General features: G+C 39.3%; 1 protein-coding gene across 1 annotated transcript in view; it reads left to right on the top strand.

Moving 5' to 3' along the window:
* Positions 1-16,399, top strand: part of pitpnab (phosphatidylinositol transfer protein, alpha b) — a 17,982-nt gene extending 1,583 nt beyond the window's left edge. Inside the window, exons 2-12 of the mRNA XM_056411296.1 lie at positions 6,735-6,765; positions 9,780-9,925; positions 10,305-10,396; positions 12,013-12,020; positions 12,633-12,707; positions 13,331-13,414; positions 13,514-13,591; positions 14,993-15,103; positions 15,390-15,512; positions 15,645-15,727; positions 16,326-16,399. Of these exons, the coding sequence (XP_056267271.1) occupies positions 6,735-6,765; positions 9,780-9,925; positions 10,305-10,396; positions 12,013-12,020; positions 12,633-12,707; positions 13,331-13,414; positions 13,514-13,591; positions 14,993-15,103; positions 15,390-15,512; positions 15,645-15,692 (796 nt within the window). The 3' untranslated portion in view covers positions 15,693-15,727; positions 16,326-16,399. The remainder of the gene's footprint in view (positions 1-6,734; positions 6,766-9,779; positions 9,926-10,304; positions 10,397-12,012; positions 12,021-12,632; positions 12,708-13,330; positions 13,415-13,513; positions 13,592-14,992; positions 15,104-15,389; positions 15,513-15,644; positions 15,728-16,325) is intronic.
* The last annotated feature ends 6,491 nt before the right edge of the window (positions 16,400-22,890 follow it).

Here is a 22,890-nt window from a genome sequence, read left to right as displayed (position 1 = left end):
GTGCTGTTCTCTGAAGGGAGTAGTACACACCGTTGTAGGAAATTTTCAGTTTCTTTGCAATTTCTCGCATGGAATAGCCTTCATTTCTAAGAACAAGAATAGACTGGCGAGTTTCACGTGAAACTTCTTTTTTTCTGGCCATTTTGAGAGTCTTATCGAACCCACAAATGTGATGCTCCAGATAATCAACTAGCTCAAAGGAAGGCCAGTTTTATAGCTTCTCTCATCAGCAAAACAGTTTTCAGCTGTGCTAACATAATTGCACAAGGGTTTTCAAGGGTTTTCTAATCATCCATTAGTCTTCTAAGGCGATTAGCAAACACAATGTACCATTAGAACACTGGAGTGATAGTTGATGGAAATGGGCCTCTATACACCTATGGAGATATTTCATTAGAAACCAGACGTTTCCACCTAGAATAGTCATTTACCACATTAACAATGTACAGAGGGTATTTCTGATTGATTTAATGTTATCTTCATTGAAAAAAACAATGCTTTCCTTTGAAAAATAAGGACATTTCTAAGTGATCCCAAACTTTTGAACGGTAGTGTATATATATGGTAATTGTGTTATGTGTAATTATATATATATAGATGTATATATATATATATCTATATATATATAGATATATATATATATGGTTATGTGTTACAGTGTAATTTTAGATGATTTTGCACCATCTATTCTACGAAATATATAAATGTATTTATAATATATATGCATTTGAATTGTTTATTGGCATTTATATGGCAAGGTCAGAGCTCCACTGTACTGTGTACACTGGCACACATGTTCAGCTGTTGGGAGCTTCAGCTTCAACATACTACTCTTGATATTGAAAAAAATCTAGATTGAGAGTCTTGCTTAAATGGACATATATTAATTAACACTAATTATCGTCTTGATTTCTGACCAAATGTATTTAATCACTTAATGGCCAGAGCATTACATTAAAAAAAGAGCTCAGGATGAGAACGATGGCGTGGCTAAAGATCACAAGTGATTAGGGAGAGTCTGAGTCTCAGCCGTCTGCCTGGAAAATAATGAAATCGGTCACGATTAAATGCTAAATGCACGTCGTCAACACACAGGCACGAAAAGTCTTGAACACACACACACACACACATGGGGGTCAAGACAGTGAATTGATACACTGTTTACTCTGCTCTGGTGTACTGACCTAAATCACTACCATTTTCATCCAATTCCATGAGCGTTGGCAGGTGTGCGGCGTCACGCGAGCCACCGTGTGTTCAAAGTGATGACGACAATGGGGAAGAGAAAGAGTGGAGGCAGACTGAAAAAAAGAGGCTAAAATGAGAAGACAGAGGATAGATGAACAATTCAGGAGAGAAGACGGGGGTGTTTGCTTTCTGGAGCGACGGAGAGACACCTGATCTTCCTGTGAAGACCTTTAGACCGAGGAGATGAGAGAGAGAGAGAGAGGGGGGGAGAGGGAGAGAGAGAGAGAGATAGAGATACCTAGTTTGGGTGATCTGTTCTTAATCTATACTGCAAGTTAAATCCTTTTGTAATATTGTCATTCTCAGCCTTCATCTGTCCTCCCATCCAACGTCTGGCTGGGTCTCAGACCCAGATTACTATGGGATGTGGGATTATCTGAACGTGGGCATATACATCACACAGTTACCCACCCGGCCACCAAGCTCGACTCTACGTGTGCATTATGTGCAGCGTCGGAAATACACAAGGGCAAAGGTCAAATGTTGCCCCTGATATCACCAGGAGAGGGGCAAAAAACGCCCCCATAATTTCCTCTAATAATTAGATAATTTAATAGCGTTTTGTTTTTGCTCTTTGTTGTGTGTGTCCTATCTGTATTGACTGTACTAGGTTGGTACACACACAATATATATATATATATATTTTGAATTGTAAAAAAATAAATTGTAATTGTTAATAGTTGTTTAAAACATTTAATAACAATAAATAACCACAAAAAAATACAAATACAATTGAATATGATTGTCTGATTTTTGTAAAACAATTTAAGAAAACACTTCAGACTATTGCCTAATAGTCTAATTATTGCCATTTTATGACAATTGCTCATATACTGTAAGTCTAAATAAGTATATATATGTCTTTGAACAAAGGTTAAATGTTATTTCACAAGTTTCAAAAAGTGCCCCTAATTTATTTTTAAATGCCCCTGGATGTCAGTCAGTGGGGGAAAAAATGGCCCCCTAAAAAATCTGTAAATCTTCTACCCTGATTTCTACCCTGATTATGTGGCACAAAAGGTGTCAGAGAAAAGGAAAATATTGTATATATACTCCAAAAAAGTACTATTTTTATTTTCTTTACATGCAAAGGTTAAATGTTACTTGAAAAGTTTCAAAAAAGTGCCCCTAATTTATTTTTAAATGGCCCTGGATGTCAGTCAGTGTGGTCAAAAATGCCCCCCTAAAAAATATGTAAATTTACTACCCTGATTATGTGGCACAAAAGGTGTCAGAGAAAAGGAAAATATTGTATATATACTCCAAAAAAGTTGTATTTTTATTTCCTTGACATGCACTGTTTGTGTGTGGTGGGGCTACATCCCCAAATAACGATAAAACCGAAGACGTTCCCATAAACACGCGCACTTGTGTCACCTTAAGTCTGAGTTCCAGTGGCGATCGGGCTCCTCCTTCAATCAGAGGATCGGAGGGCTGATCCCCGGCTCCGACAGCCCATGTTTATGTGTCCTCGGGCGAGACACTTTACCCCCAAATTGCTCCCGTAGCCGTGCTTGCGGTGCGTGCATGTGTGTGTGTGAATGTGTGTGTGTGAATGTTAGTCACTGCTGGTAGCCACTGCCATCAGTCGATGATATTCATCATTCTACGATGCGTCAAACTGGAGAACACATTATTTATATTTTGTTTTCCTCGCTGCTCTTAATGTATTCCAATTTCTTAGTAAAATAATAACGGCTGCTACATTGTGCTGTCGTACATCACACGTGTAAACTGAAACTGAAAACACACCTTTTCCGACTATATCTGGATTAAAACACAGATTTGCACTTCAGTGGCACTTACTGTAAATAGCTCTTATTGTGGTACTTTTGTAGTTCGACTATGTTGAGGAAATGTTACTTCCTGTATTCTTGTTGTTCTTAGTTTGTACTCTTGGTTGATGCACTTATTGTAAGTCGCTTTGGATAAAAGCGTCTGCTAAATGTCATGTAATGTAATGTAAATGATGTGTGTTCTCGTGCGTCGTATCGTCTCCACTTAACTGTTGATGGATTGCTGAGTCACTTTTTTATTTATCTTTCATTTGTCTTTATACTGCATCACTTGTGTGCAACATGCGATACGCAGTATGTACCCTGAGTTGTGTGTTTTGCCTTTATCTTATATTTTAGTTTCACCGCCTGCTGCTACCCAAAAAAAACCTGTTCTTAACTCCTTCTGCTGCCATGGAAACTTGAAAAACTGCGTGCGAAACAGAAAATGTGATGAATCATCATATATTCACGGTCATGCATGTGTGCTTTTTTTTTTAACAGCATCTAATTTTGTTTACACTATTTAATTTCCGAAGTTGAAAGGCAGCATGAAGGGGAAACAGCCTCAGAAACAAAGCCGGAGCTCGCTGCGCAGAGCCAAGACACACAGGGAAAGTAAAGACGCTGGAAATAAAAGAAACGAAGAGAAGTCAGACACACTCGACACAACAGAGAAGCAGAATAATGTTCACAATTGGACTTCATCTGTTCCAATAATTTATGAAAATCTGTTGCTCATTTATAATGTCAAAGATTACGACTCGATTAAAACAACAGTGCATACTTTTTATGTAGCCTCTTAACAATGTTTAAGTATTTAAAGTTTATTATTCACACATCAAAAACAGTCTCTCTCTCTCACTCCCTCTCTGTCTCTCTATATGTCTCTTTATCTCTCTCTCTCTCTGTTTCTGTCTATCTATCTCTCTATAGGTCTCTCTCTCTCTCTCACTCTCTCTCTGTCTCTCTATATGTCTCTTTATCTCTCTCTCTCTGTTTCTTTGTCTCTCTCTCTCTCTGTCTCTCTGGTCTCTCTATCTGTTTCTCTCTGTCTCTGTTTCTCTCTCTCTCTCTCTCTCTGTCTCTCTCTTTCTCTGTTTCTCTCTCTCACTCTGTCTCTCTGTTTCTCCCTCTCTGTCTCTTTATCTGTCTCTCTCTGTTTCTCTCTCTCCCTCTCTCTCGTATTCCTGCTGTATTTGTTTATATGTTTGTATTTGTTTCGCCTTGTGCATCATGTTTTTTTCATTCTCAGTACAATTCTGTTAATATTTATATTTATTTTTTTGTGGCTGTTTTTGAATTCATATATTTTCCGCAGCTGCAGCACATTTCTCCTCACGAAAAATGTTTTTTAGGCCGTTGGAGTGCGTTTTGTTTTCGTACCGTAATTTTTAGGCGCAGCAGAGTTATAAACGTCATGAAACTCGATGACGAGGACGACGGCCTCAGCAGCAGCGTCCACACACGACCCCGGAAACACACGAGGAAGACGAGCAAACAATCACATCGATGTGCTCATAATATATATTACTTCTCCTCCAGACTCATAAAGCAACAAACACAACAACGATGTATAAAATACAATACGACGACTCGGGTGTAACCACTGCAGTTAAAAAGTCACTTGTGGTAAAAAACAAACATACAAACACTTGTTCCAATGTTTCCAGAAACAAGAGAAATCCCTCAGTGGCTCAGTTAAGGCTTTTATAAGACATCTTCTAAGTCATTTAATCGACTATATTATTAAATATGATTGTCGTATATCTTCGGTCGGCCGTGATATTGAAGAATGTTGGTGATGAAGAGATCTCCGCGGACACTGTCTTGTTGCCGATATAATGCAGTTTTTATTACAGAAAGAAAACGGGTCTAATTACGAGCGTATACTGCGACAGCCCGGCTGATTTCAGAAGGTCCAGAAAATCCACACAAATGAATGAGTGTTTCCTCTTTTAAGGAAGCAGGAAAGGGCGTTCTGCTCCAGCCTTGGGGTCGACCCACGTCATTACACGAGGGCCTCTTAACCCTCCTGTTACCTTCGGGTCAATTTGACCCCATTCAATGTTTAACCCTCCTGTTACCTTTATATTTACTGACGTATTTTACCCTCGGGGTCAATTTGATCCCAGCAATTAAAACCTCCAGAAAATTATTATAATTAATATTGTTTCCCAAGTTTAAGTGTGAGGTACTTTATGTTTGTTTGTTGACTACCTAAACAGCCCTTTAAATATATAAAAAAGTTGATATTTCTTATATGTTTGACAGTGAAAAACAGCCTGGGGTCAAATTGACCCCAAAGAACACCGACATTAAACATTGAATGGGGTCAAATTGACCCGAAAGGTAACAGGAGGGTTAAAGGTGCGTTCACACCAAAAGCGAAACTATTTTTCGCGTCGCTATTTTTCGCATCGCCCAAAACGCGTGAGTTTACTCGCTCGACCGCTCACCGTGTTCTCGCCATGAGCGTCGAGACGCTCCGCGAGGGGCGGGGCTTATCTCAGTGTCTCGTCTCCGTAAAGACCGTTATCATCTCCTTCATCCACCAGAATAACTAACCACTAGTTCTGCTTTATACTTGTTGTGGACATCCCACACACTAACGCCCTCGTGTTTGGGTTGATGACATCACCCGTAGGCTCACTCAGCTCGGTCACTTTCACCGATGAAGTTACTGTTACGCCTGAAAGACTTCCGCTTCCAGCTACGAGAGCGGAACTCGAGAGCCGATTGGCCCGAGTTGCGAGATGACCGCCTCAAAGTTGAAATATTTCAACTAGGGGCGAACATTGTGCCGCTAGAAACGCGCCGCTGTAAACGCGTCGCCCACATCGCGTCGCCCCAAACGCGCCGCCTGGGAAAATATCGCGTCTATCGCAGCCACGCGCGTCTGTACGTTGGCTTTTCATGGGATTCGGTCGCGCGAAAAAATAGTTTTGCTTTTGGTGTGAACGCACCTTAAGGTCAAACATCCAGTCCACCTCTAAACAATTTCATTCTTTACCATGAAAACCTTGTCGGCCTCTGAGGCCAGATCTATATTTCCGGCTGTACATTTAAGAGCTGTCATGCAAAATACACGACATATTCTCTAATTGAAACTTTTCTAAACCTCCGAGCCTGAAACCAGCTTCGTTTTTCTTCTTTGCTCCAGGAAGCATAGGCCTATTCTCATTTCCCCCCGAGAGCAGTAGAGAACAGATCATCTATTCTCCTCCGATGACTCAGTGCTACCGTGTTAAAGCGAAATACGTGAATCTTATACTTTTTTTTCTTCTTCTTCTCTCAGCGTGGAGCCCACGTGCCAGACTTCATTAGACGGCGGCGAATAAAAGACGTGTCGTGTCCAAAGAGCAGACGCACAGCCTTGTCATGTATTGAGTCTCGTCTCTGTGAGAGGGACAAAACAAACGTGTTTGATGTCACACGGTGTTCGTATGCCTCATATTTCCTCGTTACCGAGGGAGCTTATACTCTCTGAGTCCGTCAGATAACTGGCGTCCAGGTAGTTATTGAGCCGAATGCTTAAAGCTGTCAGTTTATGTTGTCAGCGTGTCACTCACTCAGTTCTCCGGGCTAACCCGCTTCACGCGCGTGTTATTAGCGCATTAAATCAGGATCAATGTCATATCATAATGCCAATAAGGAATTAAGAAGCACATATTTCATATCACCTTCCCTTCTTTTTTCCTTCTCTACCAGTCGAGTGATTCTTCCTATCTCTGTGGAGGAGGTAAGTTTCCTTTCAGTATATTTCTTTGTGTGTGTGTGTGTGTTTTTGACTGTCCTTTGGCCTCGAACATGTGTTTATATTGATGCTCTGCCACACACACACACACACACACACACAGTAGCAGGGGCGGCCCTAGCACATTTGGCGCTCTAGGCGAGCTTCACTCGTGGCACCCCCCCCCCCCCCCCAAAAAAAGAAGAAAAAAAAAGATTTTGCACTAAAACGGAATTGCAACTTTCAAACGCTATTTTGCCCTGCAAGACTGAATTTCTTTCAAATAAACAGAACAACGATCGCAACAATGAACAAACATTAAATAAAGAACAAAATCCCTGAGAAAATGTCACGTCTGTGCTGAACGACCTCCGGCCACGCCCCCCTGATCAACGGCGCACATTCACTCCCTGGTCGCCTGCGGCAAGGAGGTACGTACCCCTTCCGTTTTCGATTTTTGGCTCATTTCACCCTAATGTTAGATTTATTTTTTAAATGTCAAAATATTGGTTGGAGATATAGAGGGGAGCGCAAAAAAAACTGCCCTAGGGCGCCCCCCTCTGAATGGCGCCCTAGGCGGCCGCCTATACCACCTGTAGGAAAAACCGCCCCTGCACAGTAGTGTTTAGTATCTGATGTATCACATGTCCACTCTATGCATATGTAGGAAAAGGCATCAGGGATCACCTGACGTTGTGAGAGCTTCTTCTCTACGTCCTCCGACTCTCTGAAGCAGCAGTCTTCAGTCATTTGTCATCCATCGTCAATTTTATTTCCTTTTCTTTCACTGCTTGAATTACAATATTAATTCTCAAATTTAATGACAGATGAATGAGTTTTACAAAGGTTTTGTTTTTGGGGGGTGTCCAGCTGTTGAAACCCCTGGAGAGTTTCATGAATTACATCGCCTGGATGTGAACTCCAGGAGCAGATTTGAATCTAAAGTTTTTCATTTTGTGGAAAAAAAAGTTAATTCTGGTCCCCGTGGACTCGCCTCACGAGGCACGGTTGAATTGTGTTTGTACAACGCTGTTACCCAGAAGGCTTTGCTGCTCCCGCATACCATTGATTTAGTCGTCAGTTGCTGCGTCTCTCTGAAATGGTGTCTAGAAATTCATCAGGATCACAATCAGTCCGTCTTTATTTCCTCTGTGTTCACGTGAAGGTCATTTACATCCGTTTGGCAAAGGTTGTTTTGGTTTTGGTCTTTTTTTTGTCATATAACCTTTTAAATGAGCACAAAGAGTCCAGAGGTCACGGTTAATGACCTTTCTCTGGTCACCTTCCTGACATACAAATGTCCTCAGGGAGCTTTAACAACTGATGTGTCCCTGTGTCCAAATCTCCACTCAAATTAAGGTGGAGGAAAATCTACTTAACAATTCAATAACATTAAAAGATTTGTTGCGAAAACAGTGAAAAAAACATTACATGTACACATAAGAGATGATTTTATGTGGTGAATAAATCCACTATATTCTTAGTCAAGCACTAGCATTCCTGGACCCTATTATAGTGAAATTGTAGTTATGATGTTTAATAGAAAACATATCAGTAATCTCAAACATCAATATTATATGTTGTATGTAAGAGAGAGAAACCATCTCTCTGTAATATTGATTATATATATAGATATAGATATATGTATATATATATATATATAATATATATATAATATATATAATTATATATATTATATATATATTATATATTTTATGTATTTATAATATATATATTATATATATATAATACCAAGGTTCAAACAAACGGTCTATTCATTATTTATTTTTAAATAGTTTATATATATAATATATATATATTATATATATTATATATATATATATATTATATATTATATATTTATAATATATATAATATATATGTTGTATATATATAATATATATATAATACCAAGGTTCAAACAAACGGTCCATTCATTATTTATTTTTAAATAGTTTTCATCACACTTTATTTATTTACACGTGTGTGCATTTGTTGTGCTAAAGCAGATTCATAATTGATAAATATGATCAAAACCTTTATTCTTATTTTTAATTTGACCTTTTTTTGTTAGACTGTGCACTAATTATTACTCCTTTTTTATGCTACTTTTTTCTCTCGACTCAATTACTCTCAGTGTTCCAGGAGGGGGCAGAAGAGCCTTTAATCACCATGTAGTTAAAGTTCGTTAAAACCGGATCCTCACACTGCTTCTATTACTTCTATTAATAACTACTGACGACACGTTCCAGTGTAAAAATACATTCTGGTACCAAGATTATTTTTGGGGTTTTCTCTGGGTATTTTGTTGTCTTGTGTTACATGTGTTTACTGCACCATCTTTTACAGTGTATTTTTTACTTTTCTCTTTTACCTGTTGACATGTTTTTGGCCTCTGTTGTTGCCAAATTGTTTTAATTTACTCCTGTAATGCACTTTATGACCCTCTGTGCAATAAAAATAAACTTTACTTACTTACCTACAATAATCTCATGGTTCGCTTTTACCTTAATCTCAAAGAAAGAAGAATATAACATAAAGCATAACTGTAATCATCCTTCTCTTGTGAGTAAAGACTTGTTTCATCTTTGCGATGCTGTATCTGCGCTCCGGTCCAGCGTTGTGCCGGAGGTAATCTGGAGGATTAGAGGTGATTAAGAAATGAAAAGGAGCCATTGTCCTGTGTTTTAAACACTCACGCGCACACTCGGGACCAGGAAGATGGAGAATGTGGAGGAAGACGGGGCGCGAAAGAAGGAGGAAGAGTAGAGTTTGAGGAAACAAGAAGGGTGAAACACAAACATGCTGATGGGTAATGAAGAAAAACAAGTGTGTGTGTGTGAGAGATTACGAGGATTCAGGGGCAAGGACAGGACAAGGTAGAGATCAGAGGAAGAATCAGAGGAAAAAGTAATCCAAGAATAGGGGAAAAAAAGATATATGTTAGTGTGAACCCTGCTGGTTTCTCCCTTTAAACACACTTTATTCCTCTCCGATTGTCTTTCTCTCTGTGTTTTCAGTACCAGGTTGGCCAACTGTACTCTGTAGCTGAGGCCAGTAAGAATGAGACGGGCGGAGGAGAAGGAGTGGAGGTGCTCAAAAACGAGCCCTACGAGAAAGATGGGGAGAAGGGACAGTACACACACAAGATTTACCATCTGCAGAGGTAAGCAGTCGTCGGGCAGGTTTGAGAGTTCACTCCATCCATCGCCCCCCGAGGCTGCGTCTCCTGGCTCCTCTCCGCTTTAAAGTCTTCTCCCTCTTTCACCCACCAGCGGTTTAGTAAGTTCTGACATGAATTTTCTTCAGGAACAGTTTGACATTTTGGGGGAAATCTTTTATTTGCTGGCTCAGCAATAATTCAATTAAAAGGTGTGTACGTTATATATGAAGCTTGGTTTAGCACAAATGATGCAAGCTCTGCCCGAAGCTTAAATAAGACCAAGTCATGCTTATCTTTTCGTATAAAAATACTTAAATAAAAAATAATTTAAAATACAATTAAACTTACCTGTGTTCTCTCTTCTCACTTCCCCGTCTCACAGTAAAGTGCCGTCATTCGTCAGAATGTTGGCTCCGGCTTCGGCTCTCAACATCCACGAGAAAGCCTGGAACGCATACCCATACTGTCGCACAGGTAGCCCACACACACACACACTCACACACTCACACACACACACACACACACACACACACACACACACACACACACACACACACACACTACCTTTTAATCTAGCCTGGATTCGTCGGATGCAATCTAGGATGCATACCCATACTGTCGCACAGGTAGCCCACACACACACACACACACACACACACACACACACACACACACACACACACACACACACACACACACACTACCTTTTAATCTAGCCTGGATTCGTCGGATGCAATCTAGGATGCATACTCATACTGTCGCACAGGTAGCGCGCACACACACACACACACACTCACACACACACACACACACACACACACACACACACACACACACACACACACACTACCTTTTAAACTAGCCTGGATTCGTCGGATGCAATCTAGGATGCATACTCATACTGTCGCACAGGTAGCCCACACACACACACACTCACACACACACACACACACACACACACACACACACACACACACACACACACACACACACACACACACACACACACACACACACACACACACACACACACACACACACACACACACACACACACACTCACACACACACACACACTCACACACACACACACACACACACACACACACACACACACACACTCACACACACACACACACACACACACACACACACACACACACACTCACACACACACACACACACACACACACACACACACACACACACACACACACACACACACACACACACACACACACACTACCTTTTAAACTAGCCTGGATTCGTCGGATGCAATCTAGGATGCATACTCATACTGTCGCACAGGTAGCCCACACACACACACACACTCACACACACACACACACACACACACACACACACACACACACACACACACTCACACACACACACACTACCTTACAATCTACTGACTCTATTGCATGGGCCACATCTTCTTATTCTTTTATTCTTCATGGCCTTAAAATAATAAATGAGGCTTCAACCGCCGAAATAACTGGAAGCCCACGTGTTTGATGCCGTGAACTCGGTTGTACTTTAGTGTGTGAGTGTGAACACCTTTAGTGTGTGAGTGTGAACACCTTTAGTGTGTGAGTGTGAACACCTTTAATGTGTGAGTGTGAACGCCGTTGGCTGCAACGACTCAGAGGTCAGACGGACGCTGATCTGTCGTTGTCTTTGAACCTCTCTCTGTCTCGGTCACCCTGTGAAGTTTAGTTGAATTATTAACTGCATGTCCAGTGAGAAGAGCCACGCAATCACCAGAGCCTTTGAGGCTGAGATCACACACACACTCACACACACACTCACACACACACTCACACACACACACACACACACACACACACACACTCTTAACAGCTGCCAGGCGGCCATCTATCACACAAAGACCCGGGACAATCAAAGACACAACCTGAGCCTACACACGAGATACTCACTGACAGATATTCCCTTCCTCTTCCTCTTCCTCTTCCTCTGTACCGGTACTCTTAAGAGCTATATCACGTGTCTCAAATGTTCCTCAACTGCTTTAAGTTATTTATTTCTCTGTGTTTGCTCCTCTCGCTTCCTTTCACCGGGCTCTGCAGTCATCACTGTAAGTATTTCCCTTTTTTATTCTCCACTCACAGATTGCATGTGTGTTGACACTTGGATGAAAGTTGAGAACGAAATGTGATCTATTCCAGCGACACAGCAGCGAGACACAATGTGTGTGTGCGTGTGTGTGTGTGTGTGTGTGTGTGTGTGAGCAGGAGGCTGACCTGTATTGTATTTAATGGTTTGTCCCTGGCATCCATCTTTACCTTCGCATTGAAATTGCGGAAGGTAATATTTTGATCGCCGTGTATTTATTTATTTATTTATTTATTTGTATGCGTGTTACTCGCAGAACTCAAAAAGTATTAAACCGAATCGCATGAAATTTGGTGGGATGATTGGTTATTATCCGGGGACCATTTGATTAGATTTTGGGATCGATCGGGTCAAAGGTCACGGTCAATGTCATGAAAAGGTCAAAATCTTCTTTTTACCATAGCGCGGCCAATTTTTATCCAATTGGCATGCAACTCATGCCAAAATGTTCATAATTCAATGCCCAATCTTGTGATATGCGAAGGTATGCGCTCGACCGAGTGCCCGTTCTAGTTTATTCTGTAGATGTAATCTTCCGTCACCACTCAGGTTTTATTTCTCTCTTCCTCCGCAGAACGAGTATATGAAAGATAACTTCCTGATCAAGATTGAGACGTGGCACAAACCTGACACGGGACACCTCGAAAATGTAATTCGTGAAGCCAGCATTGAGCCGAGGAGGTGCATGAAGCAGCGTGGAGGAGCACGTGGCAAAGAAGTGCTCATTTTATACCACGAATGGTTGATTTCAAACGTTTTGGGGGTTTATTAACTATTTCCTTTAATGCAAAATGTTACGTGACAACATTTCACATTACTCTAATAAAAAATGAACAATTGTGCAGGACTTACCGAAACCAGCCCCTAGTTACCAAAGTATGGTATACATGTTGTACTACTGTGTCATTTACAAGTGCCTTCATCATTTCATGTGTTTGATTGTAAAAATAGATTATAATTTTTTTAAAGAAAAGAAGAAAAAAATGGGGGAAAAAGTATCATGTTTGTTAATATATATATATATATTGGTGTGTATTCTCTTTGCCCACAAGTTTTTTTTTCTGGATTCTAAACAGGCCTTCGGATGCGGTCCTTATTGAAGATATATTTTTTATAACGCTGCTCCTATGTATAGATTCACAGTGAGAATGCAAAACTGCTAAAAGGGGAATAGTTATACTTTTATCACGTGGGCTTAGATAATACGTTGCACTCTGTGTCTACTCCGAGATGCGCGCCTCTCTCCAGCTGTGCTCTGTGCTGCTGTTTCAGGTTCACGGTTTGGATGCGGAGACCTGGAAGAAAGTGGACGTAGTCTACATCGACATCGCAGACCGAAGCCAGGTGGATTCGAAGGTGAAAATGTCGAACTTAAAAAATCCACATCGAGACAATTGCGGCCACTAGATCTCGTAGTTTTCATCCGTCGTCTCATCCGCGTTGTTTCTTCCCCAGGACTACAAGCCAGAGGAGGACCCCTGCAGGTACAAGTCAGTGAAGACGGGCCGAGGCCCTCTCGGACCGGACTGGAAGGTACGGTGTCTGGATGATAAACATCTGACCACAAGACTGCTGCTTATTCACGAGAATTGATCGTCTTTATTCCTCATTCAAAAAGGGAAACTAGAAGATCTGGGACTGTCGAGACCGTTGTTTTCACTCTCCAAGCGGCCGTGTTGTTCTGAATATATTTGTTGCATTGTAATTGTCGAGGGCGTTTGTCCAATAAATCCAAAACAAACATAAATCTGATTGCCACTGACGCAGCGCGGGGTTTGTTTGTGGTTCACGCGACAAAAGAAACCGTCGTCCGTTCGGGTTTCTGTTTTCCTGATGATTTATTTAACTAAAACAAAACAAGCAAACAAACAAAAGAACAAAGGAACTCCTCACGCTGCCTCTCCATCGGCCTACCCAGGTGCATGCTGGTCCTGTACCTGCCGACTTCTACATGTAACCACAGGCGAACACAGCGTTACCCAATGAACGAACAAATGAACAACCAAAAGACTAAATATATCTAAACAACAACAACAACAACAATGAATTAAACTAAACTTAAAACTAGCACAAGAAGTAGCTCTTCTAATATATCATAACATCTAACCTAAACAATACTACTCATCAATAATATAACTAAATACTAATAATACATAGCTTCAACAGGAATGATCAGGGGAGATACCTCTTTCCTCCGTTCGGCTTCTCTTCTCGTGTACTGATTCACTTAAAATGAACATCAGAGTTATTTATATATATATATGTATATATATGCATATATATACATATATATATATATATATATATATATATATATATATATATATATATATATATATATATATATATATATATATATATATATATATATGTCTCAGAAAATTAGAATATTGTGATAAAGTTCTTTATTTTCTGTAATGCAATTAAAAAAACAAAAATGTCATGCATTCTGGATTCATTACAAATCAACTGAAATATTGCAAGCCTTTTATTCTTTTAATATTTAATAATTTTTTAATTGCATTACAGAAAATAAAGAACTTTATATATACCGAGGTTCAAAACATGCTGAAACATCTCAAAATGTCGCTGATAAGCAGATTTGTGCTGACGGTGCATAAACTAGGGCCACAGGCGCTCACTCACAGCCCAAAATCAGCCGTTGGCCTGATGAGTCAGGGCCTTATTATCACAAATACCCACTTCATGTTGAATACATGCCAGTATTTGTATTTACTTCATTAAAAATTGACAATTTTAGGTCAACAGACAAGTAAACACAAGTCGTCAGTGTTTCTAAAGCCGTGGCTCAGACTGTGACTTTAAAACTCAAGAAAGAAAAAAAATATTGTGCCTATATAAGTTATAGCCCGGCCCCCAGTGATGTGTAATATGTGTGTGTGTGTGTGTGTGTATATGTTTGTGTACTTGCAGAAGGAACTTCCCAAGAAGACAGACTGCCCACACATGTGTGCCTACAAACTGGTCACGGTCAAATTCAAGTGGTGGGGCCTGCAAAATAAAGTGGAGAGCTTCATTCAGAAGGTGGGTACACACCTCGGCTGTGTGTGTGTGTGTGTGTCTCATATCCTGTGCATGCATACAGTGCATACAGTGTCTCACATCTCGTTAGCTTGAGTTTACAGTAGAAAAGTACCACTCGCTATACTGTGTACTGCTCCGTGTGGGCTGCACCAGCCTCTAGTGGATGATCTGGGTAATGCAGGGTGGAATGAAACAGCTTGATTTTTTTCAGCATTCAGACTACAGCTTACTTACTTTATTCAAATCACAATATGACTTTCTCTTTATTCCCTCGGTTGTTTCGCAGCAAGAGAAGCGTCTGTTCACGAATTTCCACCGTCAGCTGTTCTGCTGGATCGACAAGTGGATCGACTTGAACATGGGAGACATCCGTCGCATGGAGGAGGAGACACGCAAGGAGCTCGATGAGGTGAGAAAAAGACGTGAAGCAACGTTTAGTAAATCATAGTATTGTATTCCTGAGACATACTCATGATATGAATTATCATTCAGCTACAACGTGTGTGTGTGTGTCTGTGTGTGTGTGTGATCTGTGTGTCAGATGAGAGTGAAGGACCCAGTGAAGGGGATGGTGGCTCTAGAGGACTGACGTCGTGGGGGACCGTGAATGCTGCTGCTAATCAGGTGAAAGGAGCTTAACTGTTTCATGGTAGCTCACGTATTTGTTTGACTGTCTGTCTGTACACACATACCTTTATATATATTTATATAAATATATTTATATAAATATTTTTTTAAATATACTTATATATGTATATATTCTGATGGATCTTTTAAAAGTATATATATATATATTTTTTTAATTAGATATAGAAATATATATATATATAAAATATTTCTATATATACAGTGTATATATATATATATTCTGATGGATTATTTATTTACATATATATATATAAATATATATAATAATTTATAAAGGTGTATATATATACAAAATATATATTTATACATATACATTCTCATGGATTATTTATTTATATATATAAATATGTATATTTATACATATCATAAATATATATTTATAGAGATATATATTCTGATGGATTATTTATTTACATATATATATATATAAATTTGCATATTTCTATATATCATAAATATATATATATATATTTCTATATATATATATTTCTATATATATATTCTGATGGATTATTTATTTACAAAGTGGAAAGGGTTTCTTATGTATGTTCTTACCTCTTTCTGTATCTTTCAGACCAGACAACCCAGAAACCAGCGGATTCACATCCTACGTCTATTCCTCCAGACACAACATCTGACCGGCTGGTCCAACTCCCCCCCCCCCCCCCCCCTCTTTCCCCTTGATCCTCCCCTCCCTTGGTACAATCTGGGGCGGCTTTAGCTCAGTGGGGTAAGAGGGCCGTCCCTCAACCGCAAGGTCGTGGGTTCGATCCCCGCTCTCCCCATTAGCTGCAAATCGAAGTGTCCTTGAGCAAGGCACTGAACCCCCAGTTGCTTCCCGGGCGCTTCACCGCAGCCCACTGCTCCTTAATAACTAAGGATGGGTTAAATGCAGATAACTAATTTCCCCTTGGGGATTAATAAAAGTGTATATTTTTTTTTTTGTTTTTTTTTTTCAGGGACCTGGACCCAGTACACTTCTAGTTTTCAGATGATCTCCTCCACCACATCCCACCTCCCACCTTGACTCCCATCCATATATTTTTTTTTACATCCAGTGCCCTCATCTCATTAAGTGCTCTGAGGCCTCCAGTAGCAACATCTTGTCAATCAATCCTCTCTCTCTCTCTCTCAGCCCTGAAACTGTTCTACACTTTAGATAATTATGTCATTTATCTCTGAAATTTAGAATCTATTTCTATTTAAGATATCCCAATGTTGTATTATACAGTTAGCCGTATATCGGGGAGCTAAATAATTGTATTGAAATATATATATATATATACAGGACTGTCTCAGAAAATTAGAATATTGTGATGAAGTTCTTTATTTTCTGTAATGCAATTAAAAAAACAAAAATGTCATGCATTCTGGATTCATTACAAATCAACTGAAATATTGCAAGCCTTTTATTCTGATTTATTGCTGATTATGGCTTACAGCTTAAGAAAACTCAAATATCCTATCTCTAAATATTAGAATATCATGAAAAAGTATACTAGTAGGGTATTAAACAAATCACTTGAATTGTCTAATTAACTCAAACACCTGCAAGGGTTTCCTGAGCCTTGACAAACACTCAGCTGTTATAAATCTTTTTTTTTACTTGGTCTGAGGAAATATTAAAATTTTATGAGATAGGATTTTAGAGTTTTCTTAAGCTGTAAGCCATAATCAGCAATATTAAAAGAATAAAAGGCTTGCAATATTTCAGTTGATTTGTAATGAATCCAGAATGCATGACATTTTTGTTTTTTTAATTGCATTACAGAAAATAAAGAACTTTATCACAATATTCTAATTTTCTGAGACAGTCCTGTACATGCATATATATAGATATATACAGGACTGTCTCAGAAAATTAGAATATTGTGATAAAGTTCTTTATTTTCTGTAATGCAATTAAAAAATTATTAAATATTAAAAGAATAAAAGGCTTGCAATATTTCAGTTGATTTGTAATGAATCCAGAATGCATGACATTTTTGTTTTTTTAATTGCATTACAGAAAATAAAGAACTTTATCACAATATTCTAATTTTCTGAGACAGTCCTGTATATGAACAGGTTTTTAAAAAAAGATTTTGTTTGTAAGATAGTCTGTGGATGTTTATTTATTTTTGAGAACAAGCTCTATCCGCTCAGTGTCGACTTTTAATCCTGTGATTATTTAATTTCTTTGATTTGTCATCATACCTCCTACTCTCCATTTTGTGTCACGCTATATGCAGTTTTTCTTTTATTGTTCAAACCAATTTGCAGGTTTATAAAATATCTACTGCGAGGTCGGGGTTGTGCTGAGTCGAGTAATGACGTCTCCGCTGCACTCCTGACCTCCAGATAGGATCAATTCCCAGTATCTTCCTTAATATGTTGAGGCATCCATTGGCTTTGCGAGTTTTGTATGTATAAGTGTGTGTGTGTGTGTGTGTGTGTGTGTGTGTGTGTGTGTGTGTGTGTGTGTATGTTTGGTTCTCTAGCATTGTAAATTCATCCTGCTTTCTAGCCATGTTTTAAATTTCCTGTCTCCAGATAGTTTCTGCACACAGACATAATGGTTCTTAAATGGATCTTAAAAAAGCTTTGTGGTTCTGCGAAGAACCGTCACCTACTGAAGAACCATTTTGGAAATGGTGCCTTAAAGAACCATGTTTCAAGGTTCTTTGAGGCACCTTTATAGGTCCTTTAAAGAACTCTTTCAGGAAATGGTTCTTTAAAGAACCCTGGTGTGAACGGTTCTTTGTGGAACCAGGAATGGGGCCTTAAAGAACCATTTCAAGGGTCTTTGAGACACCTTTATAGGTTATTTGAAGAACTGTTTAAGGAAATGGTTCTTTAAAGAACCCTGGTGTGAACGGTTCTTTGTGGAACCAGGAATGGGGCCTTAAAGAACCATTTCAAGGGTCTTTGAGACACCTTCATAGGTTATTTGAAGAACTGTTTAAGGAAATGGTTCTTTAAAGAACCCTGGTGTGAAAGGTTCTTTGTGGAACCATAAATGGTTCTTCTCTGGCATCACTCTTCAGTTGTATCAGGTAGAGAGTGCAGTCATTTAAACCTACAGCATCACACACACGCACACACACACACACACACACACACACACACACACACAGTATACAATATAGAAGTACAATACGTTCCACAGACTTCACATCCTTTATTTTGGGCTGAAAAACTCTTTTTTTATTGAAACATCGTCAGTGCACAGCTTCGAGCTCCTGATGCTCTCTGTAGATAAAGATAAATAGATAAATGGTTCTCTTGAAAGTAAAAGTTGACGTCATCAGTTCTTGCCCCCGTCACCCATCCCGTCACCTCCAGTGGATAAATGGTCTTATCCAGCGATAGCAATAACTACCATGACATGTTGGTCTCTCCTTTTTATCATCTCTAATGTAACCTTACTGAAAACAGTTTTAGGAAAGCAGAGCCCCGGCTGAGGTGGTTGATTGTTTATTTATTAAATGCTGGTTTTATTGTCTTTGTCTTGGGATGAGGCAGATCTCATGGAATCTGAAGCGTGTCACGTGTAGTGGTGTGGGTTTTTTCCGGGATATATGCATGAGTGTACACGAGTGACGTACAGTAGTGTCTCTGAAGGGAGGAAGTCGTGGAGCTGTAGGGGCGGCGGCGGCAGCCAATCACCATCCTCCGCTGGTCCACGCCTTAATTACCTTCGCATTGAAAATGCGGAAGGTTATGTTTTGATCGCCGTGTATTTATTTATTTATTTGTATGCGTGTTACTCGCATAACTCAAAAAGTATTAAACCGAATCACATGAAATTTGGTGGGATGATTGGTTATTATCCGGGGACCATTTGATTCGATTTTGGTATTGGTCGGGTCAAAGGTCAAGGTCAAGGTCATGCAAAGGTCAAAATCTTCTTGAATCGCAGGAAATTTGGGGGGATAATTGGTTATTATCCGTGGACCATTTGATTAGATTTTGGGATCGATCCATAGCGCGGTCAATTTCTATCCAATTGGCATGCAACTAATGCCAAAATGTTCATAATGCAATGCCCAATTTTGTGATATGCGAAGGTATGCGCTCTACCGAATGCCCGTTCTAGTTATCCTCTGTGTACCTTCCCTACACATCTTTTTATAACGGCGTGGAAACTTTAAAGAGCAAGCAACGGAATATGTCAAAACAATTATAATAATAATACAGATTTAGGTCACTCGGATTAATACGAGAGTATACAATCACACACATACACAATTTGATGAATGTTTAAGAGTATGGACATCAGTTCCCTTGAAGGGCTTTTCAAACAAACACTGTATGAATTCCAGCTTTTAATAAAAGGTCTATATTGTCTTAATATATATATATATATATGTATATATTGTATTTTATTGTTGTTTTTTCCGTCTGTAGCAGCTCATTCTTGAGAAGAATAAATACATATATGATAAATTCAGTCTAACTTCAGCGAATAATTATCATTATATAAATTGCTATACTATCTTTATATATGTGTTATAGCACCCAGAGGTGGCAATAGAATTGGGGGTGAATTGTCAGTCAATACCAGCATTGACACCAGTCTTCCAAGGCCTCTTGAACTATGATTATAACACACATAGTTGTACGGGTTGATATCTGATTGGTGTTATTGTGCAATCAGGCACAGAAGCCAATTAATCCAAATCTATTTTTCTTGCCATAGGTGTAAAAAAAAAAAAAGGCCATTAAAAGCTGCTCAGGGCATTTATAGGCAAACATTCACGCATGGGAGTTTATACTCGCTTCATTTTGTGTGACTTCTTTCACATCCCTGTATTTCTGTACGTCAGATTAAGTTCATAAACCCGTCACTCCCGTTTTCTGTTGCCTCCCCTTTAAAGAAAACACTGGACCTGGATACCTGACCCTTCCACCTTCTCTCCTCTGTGTCCATCGAGCATCTCACTCACATGTCTGCGATGGGCCTACCAACGGAATCATGTAGATTTGTGGATGTACTGTATGTATTGACTTTGTAAATAGTAAATAAATTAATATAGATGAACACACACATATATATATATATATATATAAATATAAATATATGTGACTGTCCTGCCAGACCTTCAGCACACACTCCTGACCCTTTGATCCTCGTATTCCAACCAATCGGCTCTCACTGAGAGGATCTGTAGAGTCTGAAATGCTGAAGTTTAAGTGCTGACTAGACATTTTGAGAAATACTCAAATACGTAGACCTAAAAGAAAATTATCGCATATTATAGATGATTTTGCTGCAGATTTTAGGCTCTAGCAAAGAAAAACACATTAAAAGTAAAAAAAAACCTGTTCCCTATTTCCTCCTCACGTTGTTCTTCCCTCGCGTCTCGTTGGCAGGACGGTGCAGATATATATTTTTGTTCTGAGTGTTGTCGTACCTCTTGTTGTCGGTCTCTGAACTGCACTCGCCTCTCTCAATGAAAAGGAACATATTAAGGCGGCGTGGGTCAGTTCATTGAGCCACATAATTGGCTGATGGTGGAAGTTAGATGTTCCCCCTCATATGGTTTATTATGATGGCGATTAGAGGGGAAATTATTTTACATTTAGGAGCATTGGGAGCCGAAAGGTTGGACGTCGGAGTTATAGAAAAAAAAGAGGATTGGATGTTGTTGTTTAAAAAACACTTACTGACACTCGGTCCATTGTGAGAGCCTGAAGACACCAAACAAACGTGTGAGAGAACATTTAACAGAGACAATCTCACAGATATCTGTTGTTGGATTCCTCGATTCAGAATCAGAACGAGTCCAAGATCCCAAACTGTTTTAAAATCTCTCTCTCTCTCTCCGTCACCCCTGTTAACTTGTCTCCCGTTTTTTTCTTTCTTTTATTGTGATATTGTGCCTTTTTGTCATCTTCCAATAATACTACTGTACATTGGAGACGTAAAGAAATGAATAAAAAGAAGCAAAGCAACTGAGCATGTGTTTCGATGTGAATGTTTTTGGATTGCACAAGAGCAAAATATCTCACTTTTTAATCTCCGACAGGCATCCATTGTTTTGGATGTTATACCACAAAAATAAATAACAGGACAATAAATGTACAAATACTACTCTTTCTGTTATGATGGATAGGCTTTACTCTAGAGCCGGCTCGCCGCATCGTTTTATGTGGCCCCTGGCAGCTTTAAAGACACGTGATCAGCTTTTCTTAAAGAAATTGAAGAAAAATACCCCATGCTTTTATTTTGAAGGTTTAAGATCAAATGGATTTATGTTGTAATATTAGAGACATTTTCTTATGTACAATATTTCTACACTCAAAGAAACAATAATCAAATGCAAAGAGTTATTTAACAATATATTCGAGTAGTTTATAAAGTGTTTCCGGCCCTTTAAGAGGGCGGCCATGATGCTGATTTGGCCCACGGTGAACATGAGTTTGATACCCCTGGTCTAGAGCATTGCAAATACTTAGAAGACTATTTATTCATTATTTGGATTTAAAAAAAAGGTTTTTACAATTAATACATAAATAATTCATTTATAAATGTAATTAGACATAAATTGGATAGAGCAAAGACATATTAACAAAATATGTATACGGTAAATTAAATAGAAATGTCATGTCGAAAGAGAGGGACAACTACTCACAACGACGCCAGGAAAGCTCTCCCCCTCTCTCTCTCTCTCTCTCTCTCTCTTCTCCATTGAGGGATTACACAAAGGAATTACAGGCACTACAGATTAAGATGGAGGCATAAAAAGAGAAAGGACAGCTGAAGGATGAGATAATTGAGGACAATCGTAAATCAAGTTTCATATGCAGCAGCAGCAGGGGGCTCACATGGAGAAGCTGCAGGAAGAGGAGGAAGAGGAGGAAGTCAAAGTGGGTAAAATGACTCTTCATCAAATTGAGAACGCTGACTGTATTTTCACAGTGGACGATTCGAACAAAGAGAAACCAGAGCATGACAGCAGACGGCCCAAAATCAGATGTGTTGGAACAAAAAACTCGGCTAAAAGAATCTTAGCTTTGGCCTCTGAGCCAATGAATAATAGTCAAGCTACACATTCGGCAATAGGCTAAATATTTGCGCTTATTTGTTACTCCAACTGAACAAGCAACCACTATTTACCATGTGCAACATCTAGCCGTGTTATATATATATTTTT

This window comes from Pseudoliparis swirei, chromosome 3 (assembly GCF_029220125.1).
Source record: "Pseudoliparis swirei isolate HS2019 ecotype Mariana Trench chromosome 3, NWPU_hadal_v1, whole genome shotgun sequence".
Lineage (NCBI taxonomy): Eukaryota > Metazoa > Chordata > Actinopteri > Perciformes > Liparidae > Pseudoliparis > Pseudoliparis swirei.
The sequence above is the reverse complement of the archived record's forward strand: the minus strand, read 5'-3'. Positions and strand labels throughout refer to the sequence as shown.